This window comes from Cucumis sativus, chromosome 7 (genome assembly GCF_000004075.3).
Source record: "Cucumis sativus cultivar 9930 chromosome 7, Cucumber_9930_V3, whole genome shotgun sequence".
Taxonomy (NCBI): Eukaryota; Viridiplantae; Streptophyta; class Magnoliopsida; order Cucurbitales; family Cucurbitaceae; genus Cucumis; species Cucumis sativus.
In genome coordinates, this window is record NC_026661.2 from 16,302,613 (window position 1) to 16,323,997 (window position 21,385).

Genomic DNA, 21,385 nt, shown 5'->3' on the forward strand with positions numbered 1-21,385 from the left:
AATCTATTTAATATAAAAAAAATTAATTCATAAATCTATTAGATTTTGAATTTTATTAGTTGTAAATTCGATTTATGTTTGTCGCATTTGTTAATTTAAAAAGGGAGTTAAATAGATAAAAGTTCTATTAAATAAACAATTGAAAATTTAGAGACTAACTATATAAATTAATCTCTAAATTTAAGCTTGTACGTATAATTTTTTTTACTTTTAAGTTCTAATTAAAAAAAGAAGAAGATATATGTTAAATTTACAACAACCTAATGTCCCTGGTAAAAAATTATATATTTTAGATAAATGCCTACCCTATAAAGCACTACACAAAATTATATATTTTAGATAAATGCGTACCGTATAAAGCACTACACACACATATATTTTACAAGGTGAGAAAAAAGTCGAAAATCTTCGACTTGAAGGTCAATATGCCAATTGAACTATGTTTATTTCGACTACAAATGCATCGTGTTAAGTTAATTGGATTTAACTATTTAATTTATTTATACACGTACTCCTAAAAAAATCAATGGTGATTTTAGAGGCACCGTATTCTTGAGAAAAATTAATTTATTAGTTGATTGATCTACGAGATTTCAAAGTGTAACTTTTTAATTAGTAAGGCCACATTTACCTTTCCATTATGAAATTTTGTATTGATGTGTCAATTGTAATATGTCTCAATCGCAAACACCAATGGATTGCTTTTGATCATTTTCATAATTATTTAATTACAATAGTAACAATATCTATAACGGTAACAAAAATTGAGAATTCGTTTAATCACATTTGAAACAAAGTGAGTGAGTTCCACCTTATTTTCAAACACAAATAAAACCAATAATTAATTACGTTATCAAATTGAAAACTTGGAAGTTGGTCCAACATTACGATTACAGAAGACAAGTAAACAACAACAACAAACAAAATCAAATGAGACAACTTTTAAGATTACTATTCATTTATTACATTTTAATGGGATTATAAGACCCTTGCAAAAAGAGTATTATAAAGTACATTTATCAGACCCAAGCCCACGTGTTTGTTTTGTTTGCAAAAAAAATAGCAAAAATGAAGCTCATGCCATGTATAAAATGAATACATGTCGCACATACACTCATCTTACACTCGATATACTTAACTGTTATATTTGATATACTTTATAATGATGCGTTTGACTAACTCACTTGACATATTTATCAATCATACATTCATTTATATTCTTGATAAGCTTCATATACTTTAATATACTTGATAATAATGTGTTTTAACTTATAAATGGATGATTGATTTGTCAATCATTCACTTTTACCTTTGTAAAAGTAACAATACTTACCTTTGTAGATCCTAACAAGTTTGGTTGTAACTTTTCTGGCTCTATCAATTGTTTGTTTAGGAAAAACATAGAACAAAAAACAAATAAAAGTTTAGATGTAAAGTTCTTCCCCATATTTGTAAAATATCAAAGATAATCAGTGACACAATTGCAAAATATCATATGCAAATTTTGCCACTTGTTGTAATTTTCCAAACTAGAAAACTAAAATGCATGTCCAATCTAATAGCCATTTCAATTTTATACTTTTGAAAACTCAAATCTATTTTTTGTCTCTTAATTTCTTACTCTCTATTCAAAATAAAAAAATAAAAAATATAGTTTGATTTTTTAAAACATTGCTAAAAACAAAAATGTTTATAGATTTAATTATAAAAACAAAAAAGTAAGCCAAATTAAAAATGTAGAAGTAAAACAAAAATAGATCCAAAACCAAAAAAGAAAATTGTTATAAATTACAAAAATGAATGAAATATTTTCGTGCATTATTTATTAGATGGTGGAGTAAAAATTGGGCGAAACATAAGATTCTTTTTAATTTTTTACCGGAAAAGGAAAACAGAGGAGTGAAGAAGAGAAAGTTGGAAATGGAGGGATTGGAAATATAAAAAAATGGGAGCGCCCCAAAAAAGGCAAGAGAAAGAGAGCGACTGATGCTGTACCTCACTGCCTTCAATAAATACTTTTCATTCTCCCTAATCTACTTTCCTCTTTCCTCTCATTTTTCTCCCTCTCCTCCCCCCCCCATCTCCTTCTCTTTTTCTCTCTTTCTCGCCTCTCTTCTTTAGCTTGGATGTTTGTATTTACTGTGTTAGGTCAAGCATTTATTTGCAGCTTTCGGACTACTTCCGTATTCTCTCTCTCACTCCATCAATCGGGTAATCTATTTTCTTCCCTTTTCTTACTCACCCAGATAGATCCATTTCTTTTCTATTTGTTTTTGTGGGTTTTTTTTCTTCATTTTTCTGCTCTTTACTGTGCTAGAACCTTTTTGTGGGGGTGTATTAATTCTTCAAGGGTTCAATTATGGAGTACCCTTTTCCTAATTTGAGCTATTACTGTGTTTTTGTTGATGGGTTTTCTGTTTCTTGCTGTTTTAGGATCGCTTTGCTTTGTTTTGTTGAATTCGTTTGATTTAGGGTGGAAAATTGGGAATGGGGTTTTAGTAGTTGTTTAAAAGGTAATACTTTGGAATGATAGTTTGGACTCTGGTGGTTTTTCTTGACCTTATTATTCGAAATGTTATGTCCCATTTTTCTGTAAACAAAGCTGGTTTGAATCTCTTCTGGGTGCTGGATATTTCATTCCCTTTTCTACGTAGGATCTGAAAGAATGTTTAGTTCGGGTCTTTTTTATTCAACGAGGGGTTTTGATTTGTAAGATGCTGAGAAGCATTTCATGCAGGAGGATTTTTCTGCATGCAGTTTAGTTTCTATGCTCTTATGTAGCTGCAGAGGTTGTCATGTGCTGTGATTACCACAACCATCTTCTGATAAGTGTCAATTAACGAGTAGAACTTCCATTGATTAAAAATGAGTAGGTAAAATGAAATAAATTAATGGAAAAAGTCTCTCATCAATGAATCCACCAATGTAGAAAATGATGAGTATGGGAAGCCAAACTGATAGCTTTTATCTGCGTAGTTTTGTTATTAAAGGGTAATCAACCGTTTGGAGGTCACGAAGGAGTTCCTTTTGTTGAAATTTTCTGGTTTTGTTTGACAATTTCAGGTTGTGAACTATAATTCCAAGTGACTTTACCTTTTCTTCTGTAAGATGTGTTTCTCTTCTTATTTATTAAACACTATCCAACGTGTTGCATTTTCCATTTTCCCTGCGGCCACTTTGAAGATTGTAGAAATGGATATTGGACTAGATCACAACTTTGAACTATTTGCAGTAGGTTCAAACTGCACTAGTTTGCTGAAACGGATGGGTGAAACTAGGCTGTAAGAAATAATTCAATAGATCATTTAGGAATTTGAACAAAATTTTGGAGCTTATGGAGAAATTTTATCACTGTCCATAAAAGTTTAGAGCCCAACCTAAAAATAACTGAACAAGACTGTTTGATGAGAGAAAACTCTAATACCTACCCTTGATGTCATTAACAACACTATATGGAACGGAATAATAGTCTCTCTCTCTCTTTTTTCTTTTTTTTTGGTTTCTTTGGTTATTTGATTTTGATTTTTATTGACGGCTTCTTATAGATAAGAAAGAGATAGATTTTCATCATTTATTCGAAAAGATAAATCTTTCTCCAATTAAAATATTGTTTTGAATCTTATTTTGGTTCGAAAGTAGGTGCATATTGGTCCTCACATTTACAAAATATTAACTTTGATCCCTACATTTTTTTTAAATAACAATTGTTTTGCTTCCTATACTTTTAAAAAGTAACCATTTTGGTCTCTGTTTGAATTTGTTTTGTACAGTTTCTTTTTTGATGTAAAAAAAGCTCTATTCCGAAACGGAACTCTTTATACAAAGTTATGACTGTATTGGAAGAAATCTATCGAGTGTAATCTTGTGTTGACATTGTGATTGGAAAAATAGATAACAAAGAAATGAAGGTACCTAGACAGTTGCACTTTTTATAAATCTTGGGACCAATTTGAGTGTATGGAGGTACAAGGACCAAAATGGAAAAAGCTAATTGTCTAGGGAACAAAATGAACCTTTGTATGTGCAAGGGCCAAAATGAACCAAGCTAAAGGTAAAAGGGCCATTGGTATTTAAACCTGAAACATTCTATGGCATTTCTAAATCTTTATTCATTTAATTGGGATCATCTTCTTGTCCTTCTTTGGCTTGTTCTTGCCTCTCTCTTTAAATTGTGTAAGTTGAAGATCGTGAAGAAGATTTTTTTTCTCTTTCTCTTGGGCCGCATATTTCATGAATCTGGATTGGATCTTAATCATTTTTCTAGCCTTTTTCCTTTTGCTTCCAAAGTGTGGAATTGGCCTTGACATCACTCCTTGAATTTCTACAGTTCAAAATGGAGCATAAAGAACAGTGTTTTGATAGGTTTTTTGAATAACCTATTTAGCCATCGCGTGGTGCAAAATTTCTCTCCTTTTAAATTATAGTTATTTGCTCTTATCGTCAATTGGAAAGATTTGTTTTTATCTTTTAACTTTTGAGGCTAAAGTTTGTTTTTGTTTATTTCATGTTGAGATATCATGTTAGAAGCAGTCATTTTTTGGGATTGATTTTTCTTGTATGCCCTTGTATTCTTTTGTTTTTTTCTCAATGAAAGTTGTTTCAATAAAAAAATGGTGTGATTTCTTGGTCGGCTGAAATCATCTCGGGGGTGGCTGAAAGACAAAGCTAGAGTGCTTTGGATGAATCTTGCTTGGGATATTCCTTGGCTTCTTTGGAAAGAGATGAGTGTTTTTAGATTAATCAATCTCTCTTCTTTTGTGACCTTGTACAGTTTGTGGCCTTTACTTGGACTGCCTAACGTAGGCGATTTTGTAACTAGGTTTCTTTGTAATACTTTCTTTAGTAGAGTGGAGCCTTACCCCTTCGCCCCGTAGGTTGTTTTGGCTGGGCTCTTGCCTCCTGAATTACAATCTCTTGTTTTTATTTTTGTTTTTTATAGGAAACAGAGAGATATATTCAAACAAAAAAGTGGAGAACAACCTAATTACGTAGGGTTGAGAAAACCCCACCCAAAAAGACTAATGTAGAGAGCTTTCCAGTTGTTAAAAATCATGGAAAGCCATAATTACGAAGGGATTTGATGTAATTTGTACACCAACAAGAGGCTGTGTGTTGCACAACCCTCCAAAAAGAATTAAAAGAGACATACTTCAAAAATTCTGATATTTCTTTCGTTCTATAGGCAATAAAGGAAGCTTTTTTTTTTTGTTTTGTTTTTTAATTAGAAAAAAGGTTGCTATAATATGATGAAAAGCTTGTGACGAAACCATTGGTGTAATTAGTGCACAAATTAGTGATGGACATGCAAGAACCAAGACCAACAAAGATGTTTGCAAACTTACTAACGGGAGTGAAGTAGTTAAGCTGACGTGAACTTGGCTGTGGATTGGTTATGTTGTTGAATGATAATGACAATTTATTCCTTCGTCTTAGATTAGTTACTCAAGGAGTTTCCAGTACAATTAAGTTTCACGAGAAGTTACTTTATCATAATGAGATAAGGGAATGACAATATTTAAAGTGGTAGCTATATCTTTTTGTCAAATTAAAAGGTAAAGCAGGGTGGAGAACTTCTTATTTCTACTGGTCAATAACTTGGATATTATCTATGTTGTGGAATGACTGTACATGTTGAATCAGGGATTAATAAAAGGTCGTTTGGAGACAACTTACCATGGACTTCAAGTCAAATTTGAGGAAAGTAGACTTTATGGATAGATTTGAATGTGAATGGGGTGTTGTTTCTAAAGAGATACAACAAGTACATGTTTGAGACTTTCTTATGTTTATGCCTAACATTGGGTTTCTCCCTCATGCCATCATATTAATACTTGGGTTGTCTCCAATCAATGTAAGGCCACATTGCTACCCATGTTTTATTACTAAAAGTACCATCCTCAACTATCACCAATCTTGCTAACACTTCCAATTGTCTCCTCCAAATCTTCATGGAGAAAGTAACATGACAATTAGAATCACTTAAAAGTTCAATAAAATGTTTGTGATATATAATTAAATTTGCATTTACCCTCTAGCTTAAGCTTTTGGATCCATAGATGATTTTAAATGGTATCAAAGTAGGTGGTCCTGAGAGGTTCTGTGTTCAAGCCTCTGCACTGTTGCTTCCTCCTCATTTAATATTGATTTCCACTTGTTGTCTTTCTTTGTATTTCAAGCCAACAAGTGAGGGGGAGTATTGAAAATATTAAATTTGCCTTCAGCCATCAACTTAAGCTTTTGAGTTGAATTAGTGATTTAAGATGGACAAATAAAGGTTATAGGGAATTAGTCTTGGTCTGTTTAATGGTTGAAGAAAAGCTTGCCATTTACAATATTAATTTTTTCATTGAACACGAAGGAGAATAGGAATGACTACACAAGCGAAAACTTCAAAGTTTATAAATTTGATCCGTAGTTAAGTTAGCACAAGTATCATGATAAGTACTTGTTTTTGCTAAGGATATGCAAGAATTGTTAGAAGGTACATTGGTAGAAGACAATTTCAAGAGTTGATAAGTTTGCTTCATGCTAGAGAAATTTGAGTCATCATAATTGTTCTCGAGCATTTCTGTTAAAGAAATCAATCAACTATCCAGGATGACAAGGTGACATTGGAACCCAACCAAACTGAATTAGCAATGAAATGAGTCGATCCAAACTAGACCATGGAATCAAGTAGGTTTTGCGTTAAATTGAATCGTGAACTTAATGGATCTAACACATGCTTCTTCACCTTTCACCTGGATATAGATGACAAATGCATGGCAAAAACACTTAATTTGATGTATTAGGAATCAGGTATTATGTTCAAATCCTTAATCTATTAGAACTAGGATTGATTTCTTCTTCTTTTTTTTTGAAGAGGAAACAAGTCTCTATTATTAACCAATAAAAAACAGAGACAAAAGCATAGTACAAGAGGGTTATACAGTGAGCAAGGAACTTAGGATTAGTTTTCTTTTTAATTATAAGTAGAGTACTTTTCTTGTATTCACAACTTTTAAACATTAATAAAATTCTCATATTTAGTATACATTAAATTGGTATCATAGTAGCTGTTTGGGCTAATGTTGACTGCCATTGGTGGAAAACCGAGAAACTCTTCGTGATGCCGATCACAAGAGGGAGCTTTGTGAGTTGTGCTCGTTGCCAAACAACACACATCTAACAGGGGAACGCTTAAAATAAAATAAACCCAAAGAGTTATCAAGATTTTGCCAGAATGGAATTTTATAGAGGAACTAATACAAATTGGGGCAAAAGTTAATATATTTGTCATAGAGAACAACCAATAAAGACCGAGAAATATGCAAGAAAATTCAAGAATTGATCCTATAGCAATTATGATGAAGAATCTTATTCAAGAACACTCAATTTGTAAATCAATTGTGAAGTTTTTGAAGAAATGTTGAAGGAACAAGGAAGTCAAGAAAATGCAATGTTTGTTGGGACAGATAACTCAAAACGTGGAGCAATTTTCAGAACATTTGCAAAAACTTGAAAAAGATGTAATTCAAGAAATTCGCCGAGGAAGAAAACAATGAACAAAAATCAGGGAGCCACACCAAATTTCAAAAAAAGAAGAAAATACGATCAAAATTCTTGGCTTTGAAGGGAAAATTATCGGTAAAGGCAATTAGATCAAGATTCTAAGTTGAAGAGTATGATAAGTCTAAAGAAGAAACAACCTGTGGGAACGAAATTGACTAAGATACTTTCAAATTGGAAATTGTGAGACTCTAATCGGAACAGAAATCAATGTAAAAAATGGAGGAAAGTGACCCGACCCACAAATCTCTCCACACCGTAAGGGATATCAAAGTTGAAGTCGTTGAAGAGGTAGAAGAGGAGAATCCTGGCGGGCAAACTTATTTGAATAAACTTGAAAACCTAATTCAAGTTGATTGCAAAACAACGTGGGAGATTCCATGTTTGGAATTGAAAAAATGCAGGTATTCTGGCAATAATTGCCAGCAAATCTGAGATGGTTGAACTGACAGACCCGACGAAAAAAGGAGAAGATGATGAAGCAATGCGAGACTTGGTTGAGACTTGGTTATGATGGCAATGGATCTTTTGAATAACATAATTACTGGATTAATTCATGGTGATTTTGCCGAATAATTTATTGTTTCAAAAGAAAAATCTTGGCTCGACTTATGCAATTTGGAGTGCTTCCGTTCAATTGGCTTACCTTTTCATTGTTACCTTCATTTTCGTTTTAAAACTCAAGGACGAGGTTTTTTATTGGGGAGGGATAGAATGATGTAGTAGGAATAAGGTGTTATGGTCAATTCCTTAATTAGGACCAGTTCCTTTTATAAATTAGGATTAAGATTAGTTTGCTTTTCAATAATAAGTAGAGTACTTGTCTTCTTGTATTCACAACTTTTAAACATTAATAAAATTTTCATATTTGGTATACACCATAATTTATACCCCTTGGTTTGGGTTTGAAGACATGGTTGGTTGAGTAAGTTAATTTCCCACTAATCACAATCTCCATGACTTCTCCTTTCTGTTTGAAACAAAAAATCAAATTCAATGGAAAATGATTCTTTTAATTTTCCAAGGATGTAATATTTCTAGAAGGAGAAAATGGAAAATGGAAGTGTACTTATTCATTTTCAGGGAGACTAGATTTCTCAACTCTGAAACCATAGAAAATTGGAGAGAATCTTAATATTATGTGATATTCAAATATGTAGAACCTACGTCTTGTTATGCAGGAGAGACTTCTGCACCATAAGGAGAAAATAAACAGAATAAAGTCTAAATATTGAAAATTAATATTCATAGAATTATAAATATTAAACATTCCAACAGTTCATTATGAAAAGTGGCGGATTACAAAGGACACATTGGGTGCTGAATCCAAAATCCGAAATCTTGGTACAAATCCTAGATCTACGGTCATACATGCAATTCACCATTCATCTTTTAAACTTTTAAGTGTAAATCTTTATCCAACGATCATCATCACTTCTTTACAGTACACTAAGAAGTAAGAATGCACAGTTCATTGGAGAGTGTTGGAATGAGTAAAGGGTGAGTGCATAGTGCAATTGACCAAAGTTTTCTCCAATGATAGAAATAAATCTTAAACCAGTCGCTGTGGGAGCACCTTATGTTAACCACAATTATACATTCCCCTTGCAGACCTGTCAGAAATAGGTCAGAAACCCACTTACGTTGATCATAATTTGGTTTTTGATTGTCTAGAGGGGAGGGACAAAGGTCAAGGGAATATTATGCCCAAAGTCAACAGATTAAGCTAAAATATTTGATATCTTTTCAACAATCTTAAGTCTATCATCTTTAGAAGGTTATTAAAAGCTTCTTGGAATTCTTTATGCTATATACAACTTTCCCTTTGAGAGGAGTTTCATAGGTCGCGAAGACAACTTAGCCCCAGCTGTTCCATTGGATGAAAGACAAACAGATGAAAATGGATGGACTTACTGAGGAGATAGGAAGAAGGGGAACCGTAGTAATCATAATATTAGCTTTACAGTCTTGGTTTATATACTTGGCATAAGCAGTAAAACATTTGACTGTTTCTACTCTTTGCCAGGTGTTGCACTTTTTTGTTTATTCGAAATGAGGTATTACCCTGTTAACATTAGTTACTTCTTAGCATTTAAACATTCTAGTGGAGGGTGGACGTACAATTACTGGTTACGACCTTTGTTGAGAAGTCCTATAGATAATTGATGTGCCAAAAAATACTCACTCAAAATGCTTCCATTCCTCCCATTGAAAGTGCAGTTTCCTCCCATTTTTCAATATTTATATTTAATGCTTGGAAAATCAAGATCTAAGCTTCGTTTTGTTTCTCGTCTTGAATCTACCTGCATCCTGTTTTTTCTTCTTGGAGGGACTTACTTAAAGCAGCGCAAGCCTATGAAGTCTGTTGACCTGTGCATTTGTGCCTTTTGTTTCACTTTCATAGTTGTGTGGTTCTTTTCTGTGAGGGTTTAATAACTTGAACTGATTATCTCAATGGATCTTCAGATTTGCTACATTAAAGTTGTTTTGGTTAAGTGTGGTTCATTATTGATTGATCAAGAGTGAGCGCTACTTTTATATGTATATATTGTTTCATGCTAGGTGTAGTATCCATATTTCTTTTTTCAGTGATATATGTCTAATCAGATTAATAAATCCAAACTGACGGTTTAGCATCTTTCTTTCTTCCGATCACCTTCAGCTCCTTTGACATGGATGTCACACATTCAGTTGAAACACTGATTGACTCTACAACCTCTAAGATACAACAGCTTCAGAAAGCATTTGCTGAGCTTGAAAGTCACAAAGCATTAACACTTAACTTGAAATGGAAAGAACTTGAAGAACATTTCCATGGGCTAGAGAAATCTTTGAAGAGGCGTTTTGATGAGTTAGAAGACCAAGAAAAGGAATATGAAACCAAAACAACAGAGGCACGCCAAATGTTAGAGAAGCAGGAAGCTGCTATTTTGGCTAAAGAGCATGTAATGCTAGAGAGTCTTCAAAAGAAAAGAGATGCTGCGGCGATTGCTGTTGCTAGTGCACGTGAGAAGCATAAGAAGGTTGCATCAGAAATACCTTCTCCCTCTGATGACTATCAAAGTGCAGAACCAAATGTGGTAGATAAACCACCTGATTCTTTGACTAGTGAAAATAACTCAGAAGATTTGAAAGATACTCCTGAAGAAGATAGGCACTATGGGGTCAAGTCTTATCCACAATTAGTACAATTATGTGAAGAGATGGACTCTGCAGGACTGCACAAATTTATATCAGATAATCGGAAGAACCTTGCTGCCGTAAGGGAGGAGATTCCATTTGCACTAAAAGCTGCAGCAAACCCAGCCTGTATGGTTTTGGACTCCTTGGAAGACTTCTACAATGGAGAAGTTGCAAACTTGGATGGAAAGAAGAACTCAGATCTACTGGGTTCACGTCGAACCTGCATCATGTTGATGGAATGCTTAAGCATTTTGCTGAAAACTATGGATGTTAAATCTGTTTCTGAAGTAATGTCAGCTGAAGTCAAGGTGCAAGCAAAGAAAATATCTGGAGAATGGAAACCAAAGTTGGATGCTCTTGATGTGGATGCTAGTAATGGCAACTCACTGGAGGCTCATGCCTTTTTGCAGCTTCTGGATACTTTTGGAATTGCATCTGATTTCAATGATGTGGAGTTATCCAGGCTTGTGCCAATGGTCTCCCGTCGCCGTCAAGCAGCTGATTTATGTCGATCTCTAGGCTTATCAGACAAAATGCCAGGTCAGTGTTTCATTCTTAATGGGCCATTCTTGACTTACCAATTTTGGCTTTCAGATTGCTTTTGTTAACAATAAGATTTGAGGTCTGGTCAATTTCAGGTCGTTGTTTTCATAGGGCTTAGATTGTTTTTGACAATCGTTTCCTCTTTAGTCCCAAGTTTTCTAATATTTTTTTTAGTCTCTCAAAATTTTCATAAAAACCATTTTTTTTTTATTGGTTTTTGTAATAAAATTGTTTATTTGAAACCTAGCTTTATTAATTTTTCTCACGAGTTTCTGGATAGAAAAGTATATATATGGATCCACGGATAGGGTTGGTCGTGTGTTGGATCTCATTTATTTAGATCTATATTGAATAATTAATAGCAAATGTCAATCTTAGAAAAAAATACTGAGGATTAAAATAAGAGTTATGCGACCAAAATGGAAGAAACATTAGGTTTGATGACGAAACAGAATATTTGAAGGTTTTTGAAGTAAAAATAGAACAAGTTTTAAGCAGGTTTTACTTTTATTTATATTTACCCCTGGTCTTAAGTTTTGTTTTTGTGGGTCAAATTATATATATTTTTATACGAAACAATTTCAATAATTAAATGAAATTACAAGATGGGAAAGAAGCCCCTGAACAAGAGAGCTACATATTACATTTCCAATTTGCAAGCAAAGAAGCAAAAACTATATGACCTAAAGGATGTTGAAAGCTTGCACCAAGCAATAGCTTTTCAGACAACATGATCAAAAAATATTTTTGGGGATCAAATATTTTGAATCCATGAATGGAGATGTGACAGATATTTCAATGATATGGTGAACTTAAAGAAATAAGATACTACTGATATAAAACTATGAAATGCCTTTTTGATGAGCAACGAGCAACGAGCAACAAAAGGATAGAATTACAAAAAGGTGGATGTAATTTTCTCGATTGGAGCCAACAAGATGGTAGATTCTTAGCAACCAAATGTAATAGGGTCAATTGGTAGTCTCGTGAGAATAGTCAAGGTTCATGCAAGCAAGGGCGAATGAAAAATGTTGAAGTGGGTATTTGTAGATATTAATATTGTTAATCGAGTTCATCATGTTCATTCTTTCTTTATTCAATTTTGATACTATTATTCAGCAGATTTGATTAAAGGGTGGGTGTAGACACGCATTCAAACCAATTTTCTCTCTATCCTGAATTGCTCACTTTGAAGTTATAAAACCATACGCATTGTAAAACACCAGTAATATTGGGTGTGAGAGATTGTCATGGTTGCAATACTATTATAATTATTCATGTCCATATATTAACTCTTTCTGATATAGTATTCTTGACCATAGGAATGTTGGATGAAGTTTGGATAAGCATATTCAGTCTAGGGCATTGGGTGTGATTCACCTCAACTTTGTTCTTTTTGTATTTTTGTTAATGATTTCTTTGCTTGTCTTTCTGCAGGTGTCATTGAAGTATTGGTTAATAGTGGAAGGCAAATTGATGCAGTGAATTTGGCTTTTGCATTTGAAATTACACAGCAGTTCTCTCCAGTGCCATTGCTGAAGTCTTATCTAAAGGAGGCAAAGAAAGTGTCTTCACCTGTCAGATCTGGAAATACATCCCAAACTGCACAGGTTTTCCATATTAACCAAGTTTTGTTTAATTATTTCATTTGAATTGAAGAATAATGTTGGAATCTCGAACTGGTTACTAAAGCTGGATCTGGAGCATGATAAATTTTTTGTAATTATTGTATTCTTCATTAGGATTAATACCACCACTATAGCCAGTGGTTTGGTTTCAAACCGTGTAGTTGGTTAGAGAATTATCCCATCACTGACACAAAGTTAAGAAACATAGGGGCAGAAGTTCACAATCTTTCTACTTCTGGTTAATCTTTTTGGTCAGAATAGTTGTCTTCAAATTTTAATTTACAAAATGTTTGGGAAAAAACCTCCCACTCCGATGCTGAAAACTAGTAGAGAAATTAAAAGAAAACAATTATATTAGAAACACAAGAATTTATGTGAAAACTCCAAACTTGAAGAAAACCACGACCCACAAAATAAATCCACCATGTGAAAAATTGTTACAATTACACAAAAGTATTCTCTTCTTGATTCCAATTACAAGAGCTCTCTCTTGGATCCTTTTCCTCCCCTCAAACTAGAGACATAAAAAGAATTTAAATAGAGTTGGAACACCAAGCTTAAAGTGTTTCTGATCAACTAGAACAAACTTGAATCCAAAGCCATAAACTTTTTTAGTGTTTGGAACCCATCACTTGAACATTTTGATGTGGGACAACCACCCTTCTAATATTTTACCATAACCCAACACAAAAAAGCGTGGATGAAAAGAATACAAATGTTAAATCATAGAAACTTGCATGGTGTGGGAAAAAAATGAAAATGGTCAACCAAATAAAGCCTGCAAAACTCTCTTACACACCCACGAAAACAATCAAACCTAAGGCACTAGATTGAAAGTTTCCAACCACCAACTTCAGAACAAAGACCAACGAAAAAACTACTTAGAAAAATTCCGTCTGCAAAGTTCCAATATTTCATTTTTTTCCAGATATTTGTGAGTTTTTGAGTCAGCTTACGATCACTCACAGGACAACCTGCATCATCTCACAACTTTTGGGTGTTAATAAAACTTGTAGAAAATTAATTCCCACCATGAATTGATCCCATGATCTCTTATCATTTCTTGAGATTGTCTCATTTTTTACTACATGGCCACCAATTGTAATCCCACAATATCGTTTTTTCTGTGAACATTTTGTGGAGTTACAATTGACTTGAATTTCTCTTAGGTTGGATATTCTTTTACTGGGAATCAAAAGAATGCAGGTGTTAGATCCTCTACTCCGAGTTGGGACTTTGTGTACTATTGTTTTGCCTCCCTCCCTGTGAACTTCCATTACCGTTTATTTCTCTGTTATATGATGTTTCTTCTTTTCCCTCATTGTTTTTGTACAAATTTCAGAATGATGTTAGTGACAGAGAGCTGACCGCCCTTAAGGCCGTAATCAAGTGCATTGAAGAGCACAAGCTTGAAGAGCAATATCCTGTTGACCCTCTTCAGAAACGGGTCATCCAACTCGAGAAAGCTAAGGCCGACAAGAAAAGGGTGACTGAGGCTACAAAACCTCAACCAAAGCGACCCCGTGCAAATGGTGTTGGTTATGCCCCCCTCGTGAATAACAACAACAATGTTGCTGACAAGAACTTTTATGGTAGAGTGACAGATAGATACCCACAGTACATGTACGATCGACAGTACATGTACCCGACCCCTAACGACAACCATTGCCCATCCCTCTTGGGTTCGGCCATGTACAACATGTCTCCTGCAGCTCATGGAAACTACTTTGGAAATGCTTACCAGTATCAAGCTGCTGCATATCTTCACTGAATCAGATCAATGATGGTAAGAGGTGACTATGATCCTTTGTTAACTGTTTAGAATATTAACCCTCAATGGCTATTGGCAGTGTATGAATGAAGTTTAGTAGTAAAACTCAGAAACTTACCCAAAAACCAAAAAAAAAAAAAAAAAAAAAAAAAGAGACCGACCAAACTTCCTTGTTAATTTCTTGTTGTACTGGATGATATTTCAACTCTCTAATATATATATATGCACAAAACTTTGATGTGTAATATTTTTATCTGCTTAACTTTCTTTATCTTTTTAGTCGGTATATTTTTTGTTCTCTGAGTACCTTTAGCTCATTAACGTGTATGATTGAGTGAATATTGGTTCTTTTGAGTTGCTTAGGACATTTCAAGAGGGTCAATTGTTGAGTTAAAAGAGTTTTGTTTTGCTTGTAGGGTTCCTCACCATTTGATGAAATTATATTTGGGTTATTGTGTTTTCAAACTCAAACATTTCAACTTTCGTTGTTTGGAATCATCGACAACTTTTTCTTTGAATTAGCTAATTGGAAGTTGAATGGATCCTTTTTTGTTCCAAAATGTTGACGTGACATTTAGTTTAATTTAGGAGTATTTTCAAATATAGCTTAGGGAATCAAAATATTTATAAAATTGAGATATTATCTAGTAAACTTCAATAAGTAGTCTCAGTGTTTATAATTTGAAATTTTATAATATTTTACAACACTTTTTAAACAGTTTTGTCTTTACTGTATTATTTACAGATTAAACATTCAAATAATATTAGTTAAAATCAAATAATATTAGTTAAAAGTTCATTTTTGATCTAGTCTCTGATGTACAAAATCCTATTATTAAGATTTAATGAAATCTTTTACCCATTTAGATTGATATGATTGATGATTTAGTTTATAAATTATGATTGAGCATTAAGTTTGAGTAAGTTTGAGGAAAATTGTCACAACGAAGTTTCAACGTCATTGTCATGTCAAGAATTTAGTTTGGTATGAGAGTGCTTGCATAAGCTATTAGTTTATCGTGATCTATCATAGATAGACGGCAATATTTTGCTATTTTTTTGTATTTTAGTGTGTTTGAAAATAGTCATAAAATATTAAAGGCTAAATTATATTTAAAAAAATGGCTATGAACCTAATAGTTTCTGTTATTTATGCTCTTCAATTTTCAAAAGTTGCAGAAATGTCCCTAAAATTTCTCGAAGGGTTAAAAAATTTTTTTACAACATGGATAGAAACTATTAAAGTTTTGTTTAAAAGATACTATTGAGCTATTGAAAATTTTCAAAAGTAAACTTGGAAAAAGTTAAAAAAATACCCTTATTAATCCAAAATTTACCCCAAAACTAATCCATACCCAAAATAAAAACCAAAATTTCAAGTTAAACCATAAAGTTTCACAATAAAATTTTCTTTCCAAAACATACTAAAATAACAATTAATCAAATAAAAAAAAGTATTTGGCTATTAACAGACACTAACGAAGCTAAGTTCATTTCAATAGTTCGAAGGTTTCTGTCTTAACCGTAAGTAAGAGTATTTTTGGATAATATTTTTTGAAAGTTAGTGCAGTTTTTAAAACTTTCAAAAGTATTTGGATATTTTTTTTTTGACACAAAATATAAACTTCAGAACATTTTTTATAATTTGATCATTACTAAATTTAAAAACTCCAAAAGAAATGTAATCTTCACCCCAGCCATACGATTGATTATGTTTTAAAGTTCCAAGTTGGTTATTTGAAATAGATTTGACAAGTATTTCAAGGTTTTGTGCATGTAAGAATATTCATCAAGTTTAATTATAAAATGTTTAGGATTTCTTTGGAATTTACTTCCTTCCACTTGAGTTTCAAATGAACCTATTACCTATCAAAGTCAATATCCATCACTACTAGTATGGCTAACACGTTTTGTTGATATTGGTATTTAGTATTTATCACAAGAAATAATTCATTGCATATCAACTCCACTTCAAATCATGAATCAAATAATTGATTATGGAAGTCTACAGTGCTCGCAAAAGAAAAGAAAAGAAAAATACAAATCTATTTTGAATTCTAAACCTGTGAATTCTTTATAATAACTAGGAGTCAAAGCTTTTGCTCCTATATTCGATTGACACTCATACCCTTCCCAAGGCCTGAACTGGAGAGACATCAATAGTTTTCAATATTAAGCTTCCAAAAGGTTCGAACTTGGGACTTCTAAGTTCTAAGTTGGTATGATCGAGATACCCCAAGTTCTTGACTATGGTGCCACCCCTCAGGGGCTTATCAACCTCACTTTTTCTTACTTTTACCATTATAATTTAGATCAATTTCGATCTAAAACAATGGTAAAGTAGAGTCAATCATAATACAGTTCTTAGATTCTATGCCCAAAATAATACTACTAAATCGAAAGCTAACGATAATAAGCCATATGTCTGGAAGACATGAAAGGAGACGAACCGAAAGGAGAAACAATCTTCTGATTGTTGGATGGAGGTTGAATTGGTAGCTTCTTCTTCTTCTCAAGTTTGGTTTCAGCGCGCAGCCAAGTCTCAACCACAGATAGCAAATTTGCACAAGTTTTCAACTCTTCAACTTTGGATAACTTCTCTGACTTTCTTAGCTCACCATCTTGAATGTATGCTAGATGAGTTGCCCATGTCTCCAGTCCATCAAATATGTGAGTTGCATATACAATTGTAGCTCCCCTCTGTCACGAAAACAGTCAGATCCTCAAATTCAAGGGTAATGGTCGTTTTTGTTTTTGTGGGAAGAAACTGAAATAATGTTAAGTGAAGGAAATTACAATGAGAGGCGAGCTAACATGCAATCTGGAAAGAGCATGATCATAAAAAAAGGTATTCATAATAATTATGAGACTTCGGCTTTTCCATAAATGTTGAGTACTAGATTCTTTATCAGGTTGGGACACCGTTGATTTGAGAAAGATTACTAGAGATATATGATGGTAATGCCATTTTACACATATTTATTTTTTTTTGGTAAAAGAAACAATTATTTAACACAAGATTTATGGTGAAATTTTAGCACACATAATAAGTGCCTGTAGTTTTGCAGAGTATTCAATACCTGATCACACTCTTCCTTCAAGAAATCCAGAAGGTCCATCCTTGCGACGACATCAAGGTCAACTGTGACCTCATCCAATAAGAGAACCTAACAAATCAAAAGCATTAATTGAAAATTAGCAGAGAATGTAACTGTTGTGATGTTTCCACAAACGTGAAATGTAGACCAGGAGCCAGCCCAAAATGGAAATGCTCAATGGAAACTTTTAAATCAACTGGTCCAGAAATTGGACATAGTGAAAGAATGGGCTCCATTATCAGAGTACACTTAATTCTCCCAGTCCACGGCAATCGAAAATTCGATATTTAATACCTTGAAAGGATGTAACAGGCCCATGCAGATTTGCACCCTACGACGTTGCCCATCAGATACCTTATGCATTCGCCACCGAAGATCTATATCAAGGAGGTCAATTAACCTATCTCTCCTTTCAGGATCCGTCCCTTCAACTATTAACATAAATAAGAGGTAGTAATTTGTACATGTTTACAACCAATAAAAAAAAACACGTAAACATCTTATTGAAATTGAACCAAGTACATGAAAATTTTAATCCAGGATGCAAGAGACCTAAAGTGCTGATAGAATAGTATTAATGGCTTATTTAGAAGCATATTAATCATAATTAATGAATGATTAGAGAAATTTGTCAGAGCGAGGATGGAAATGGACAAAAGTTTCAAGGAAGATTTGTTGGACATATACGGTATACTATGAGTTTTTTAATACATCAATGAAACTTGGTCCTAAGCTTTGTCAGCGGGCAATTCCATCATTAGAAAAGCAATCAAGATGAGGCACAATATCATACCATAGCCTCAATTTGCAAGAGTTAATGAAGAAACGACCATGAGATAAAAATGAAAGAAACGAACTCTTAACAGCCAGATTTTTATTTGGAGATAGGCCATATCCATCTAGGCACTTATGCGTTGTGGAGGGATCAAGTTAAAGTTCACAATGAAAAGCTCATTGGAACTTGGAAATGCCATCAGTTGAGATCCCGACAGGGTATTATGAGCTCGAGTTTCATAAGTCTAAGAAAAGTTATTGATGGTCAAGAGGGTTGTGTTTCCAGTGAGAGTGGGGGAACTAAGAAACTTAATATGCTGATGTAGAAAACTGTCAAAGAGGAAAAAAAAAAAGAAAGAATACAAGGACAACCCAAAAAAAAGCGCTCAAAAGGGAGCCTATTAAAGGATATTAGAGGAAGGGAGAATAAAACCTAACGAACAATTATAAAAGGACTTTGTAACCAATACCCAAAGAGAAACATAGAACCTACAGATGGACCACACATTGCAAGCACCCCTCTCAAGTTCTCAACTCTTATAAAGTAAGAATGTGAGGGTTCAATATGAGAGAATATACAACAAATGATTAAGAAGTTTGGTTGGTTGAACAATTGTGGTACAAATATATTTCTCACCAATGCCACCATTTCTTACTTTACACTTATAACTTCAAGTAGTGTTAGTGATAAGCTTCTAGACAACATGTTGCTTTGCATCCTCATTTTCAGTAAAAAGAAGAAACCTAAATAAGTTTTCCAGCATTTTCATTCCTCACTTGAACATAGCTCACATCCTCTCCTCTGGAAAAGAAGGATTTTAGGAGAAGATAAATGACAGTGTTTCTTAAGGGGTTTTCTTTATTATATTAGTAATAACTAGTGAGTTGGCTAAAAAGGGTTTTTTCTAGGGTGAAGGTTGTTTTAAATAGAGTATTCCAACTGGCTCAGAATTAGATGAGTAAGTGGAGGTTCTTAACCATCTTTTGTACTGTTTCCTTTATTAAGACAAATATCAAATTTAATTCCTATCACGTATCCTTAGATACCCCTGACTAGAGGAAGAAAAAAGAATCTACTCCTCACATGAGTTTAAGAAATATGATGAAAGGCCACATTTATAATGTCCCAGACAGAAAATATAATACAAATGAACATAGCCCACCTCCAAATATCATATGCTCGGCAGAAAAATCTCCCTGTAATGCAACCTCTCCCTGAGTTTAAAAAAAGACGGGTGCATTCAACATTAGAAAGTTCATCCATGTTCTTGCAAGAGATAAATTGAAGGTGACCAGTTACTGTTTAGGGCTAATAAACAGAAAATAATCAGCGGTAACATGTTATAGCATAATCAATGCTAAATGTCTGAGAGCTCAGCGCTAAAACCAAATGGATGTCTAAGAAAATTATATTTAGTTGGTAATCTACCTCCCCTGTAATAAAGGTGAGGGTTACACCATGGAGACCACTGAGAATTCTAGAATAATCAAATTATAGGAAATCAACTAAACTTTGTGAGGTGAAGAGCAGGATTGCGCCTTTGTAATGTGCCAAAGACGTCGGATGCTTTGTTTGAATTTGAAACAATCAGAGCAAATTTATTATGTCCATACTTCTTGAAAGATACTTGTCATATAAAAGGCATGGACAATGATATCAATGCAAGGATAATAGAAATATATAAAAGCAATACGGCAGCTTACAGCTTAAACAAGAAGTGTAAGTAAAGTACTCACCGCACAGCTAATGGTTCTACTCCAAGATCCTCCCAAGTAGGCCAAGTCACCACTACAGACGAGTTGAGTATCATGAAAAGCTGAACCATTTAGAACCTGGACAACATCTCTTCCTCCAACCATATGTTTTCCGGCCAAAATTTTCAGCAAAGTCGTCTTCCCTGCACACAAGTGCATAACATATATCAATGTCACTAAAGATCTGCCAATGAGACCATTACGTTTTTTCTGTAATAGTTGAATCTGCCTGCCCCGAGAGCAGGGAGGTAGCCATAGTCATACATTTAAAAAACAAGGGAAAAACTTAGTGTTTTGATATAATTTTCTTAATCTAAGAGAAGCAGAAAGGAGCAATACTCCTTCGCTCTACCCTTGACCACTGTCCAAGAGAATTCATGAGCACTTTAATGGCTTACGAATTGCACATCATTCAACTTCAAAGAAACAATGGGGGTGGACTGCAAAAACTAAAAAAGATTCTGTATTCCAGTTTCTCATCGGATTCATATTTAAACCCAATATTCCCGCAGTAAACCAAACGAGAAAGAGAGAGAAATAGACAATGATTGAAATACCAGATCCGTTGGCGCCAACAAGAAGACATCGAGATCCAGAGCCAACCTGGAGATTAAACTCGACAAAAAGAGGTGAATCACTTTCATAAGAGAATTGCATCGCTTGTACCTTGATGCTGGTGGAACCCTTCTCATCTAAAACTTCAATACCATCATTCCCGGCGATAGAAATTCCGTTGTCCGCCATTTGTGAAGAGAAAAACTGAGGAAGATGGAGAATTGGGCAGAGAATTTAAAAACCCTTGTGGGGAATTAGCAGGGAATGAAGAAAGTTGGTGGGTGATTGTTCAAAAGCAGGGAAGATGGTGGTTGGAGGATTGTAAAGGGTAGAAGAAGACCACATTGGTTGGTTGTGAAGTTGAGGCTAGGATTTGATGCGCCATTGGAACACAACGTGGCAGTTGTTGAGATCAAAGAAACTGGAATTTCATCGCATTGAAAATGATAGATGTCGTGGAAGTTCGCGGGAAATTGGCGCACCGTCTTCTTGTTGGGGAAAGTTCGTACGGGAAGTATTTCTCGCATCTC

At 33.9% G+C, this 21,385-nt stretch overlaps 2 protein-coding genes across 2 annotated transcripts; one reads left to right on the top strand and one right to left on the bottom strand.

Annotated features, from left to right (window-relative positions):
* Window positions 1-1,993: 1,993 nt before the first annotated feature.
* Window positions 1,994-14,926, top strand: LOC101212341 (FRIGIDA-like protein 3). Its single transcript, XM_004149267.3, has 4 exons — window positions 1,994-2,211; window positions 10,211-11,271; window positions 12,712-12,884; window positions 14,245-14,926. Exons 2-4 carry the CDS (start codon window positions 10,221-10,223, stop codon window positions 14,671-14,673), a joined length of 1,653 nt encoding a protein of 550 aa, XP_004149315.1. The 5' UTR covers window positions 1,994-2,211; window positions 10,211-10,220; the 3' UTR covers window positions 14,674-14,926.
* Window positions 14,927-17,076: 2,150 nt separating this feature from the next.
* On the bottom strand, window positions 17,077-21,044 carry ABCA19 (ABC transporter I family member 19-like). The gene is given in 6 exon segments (NM_001280772.1): window positions 17,077-17,373; window positions 17,754-17,840; window positions 18,066-18,202; window positions 19,709-19,760; window positions 20,283-20,443; window positions 20,858-21,044. Coding segments are annotated over 6 exon segments (921 nt in total).
* Between the last annotated feature and the right edge of the window lie 341 nt (window positions 21,045-21,385).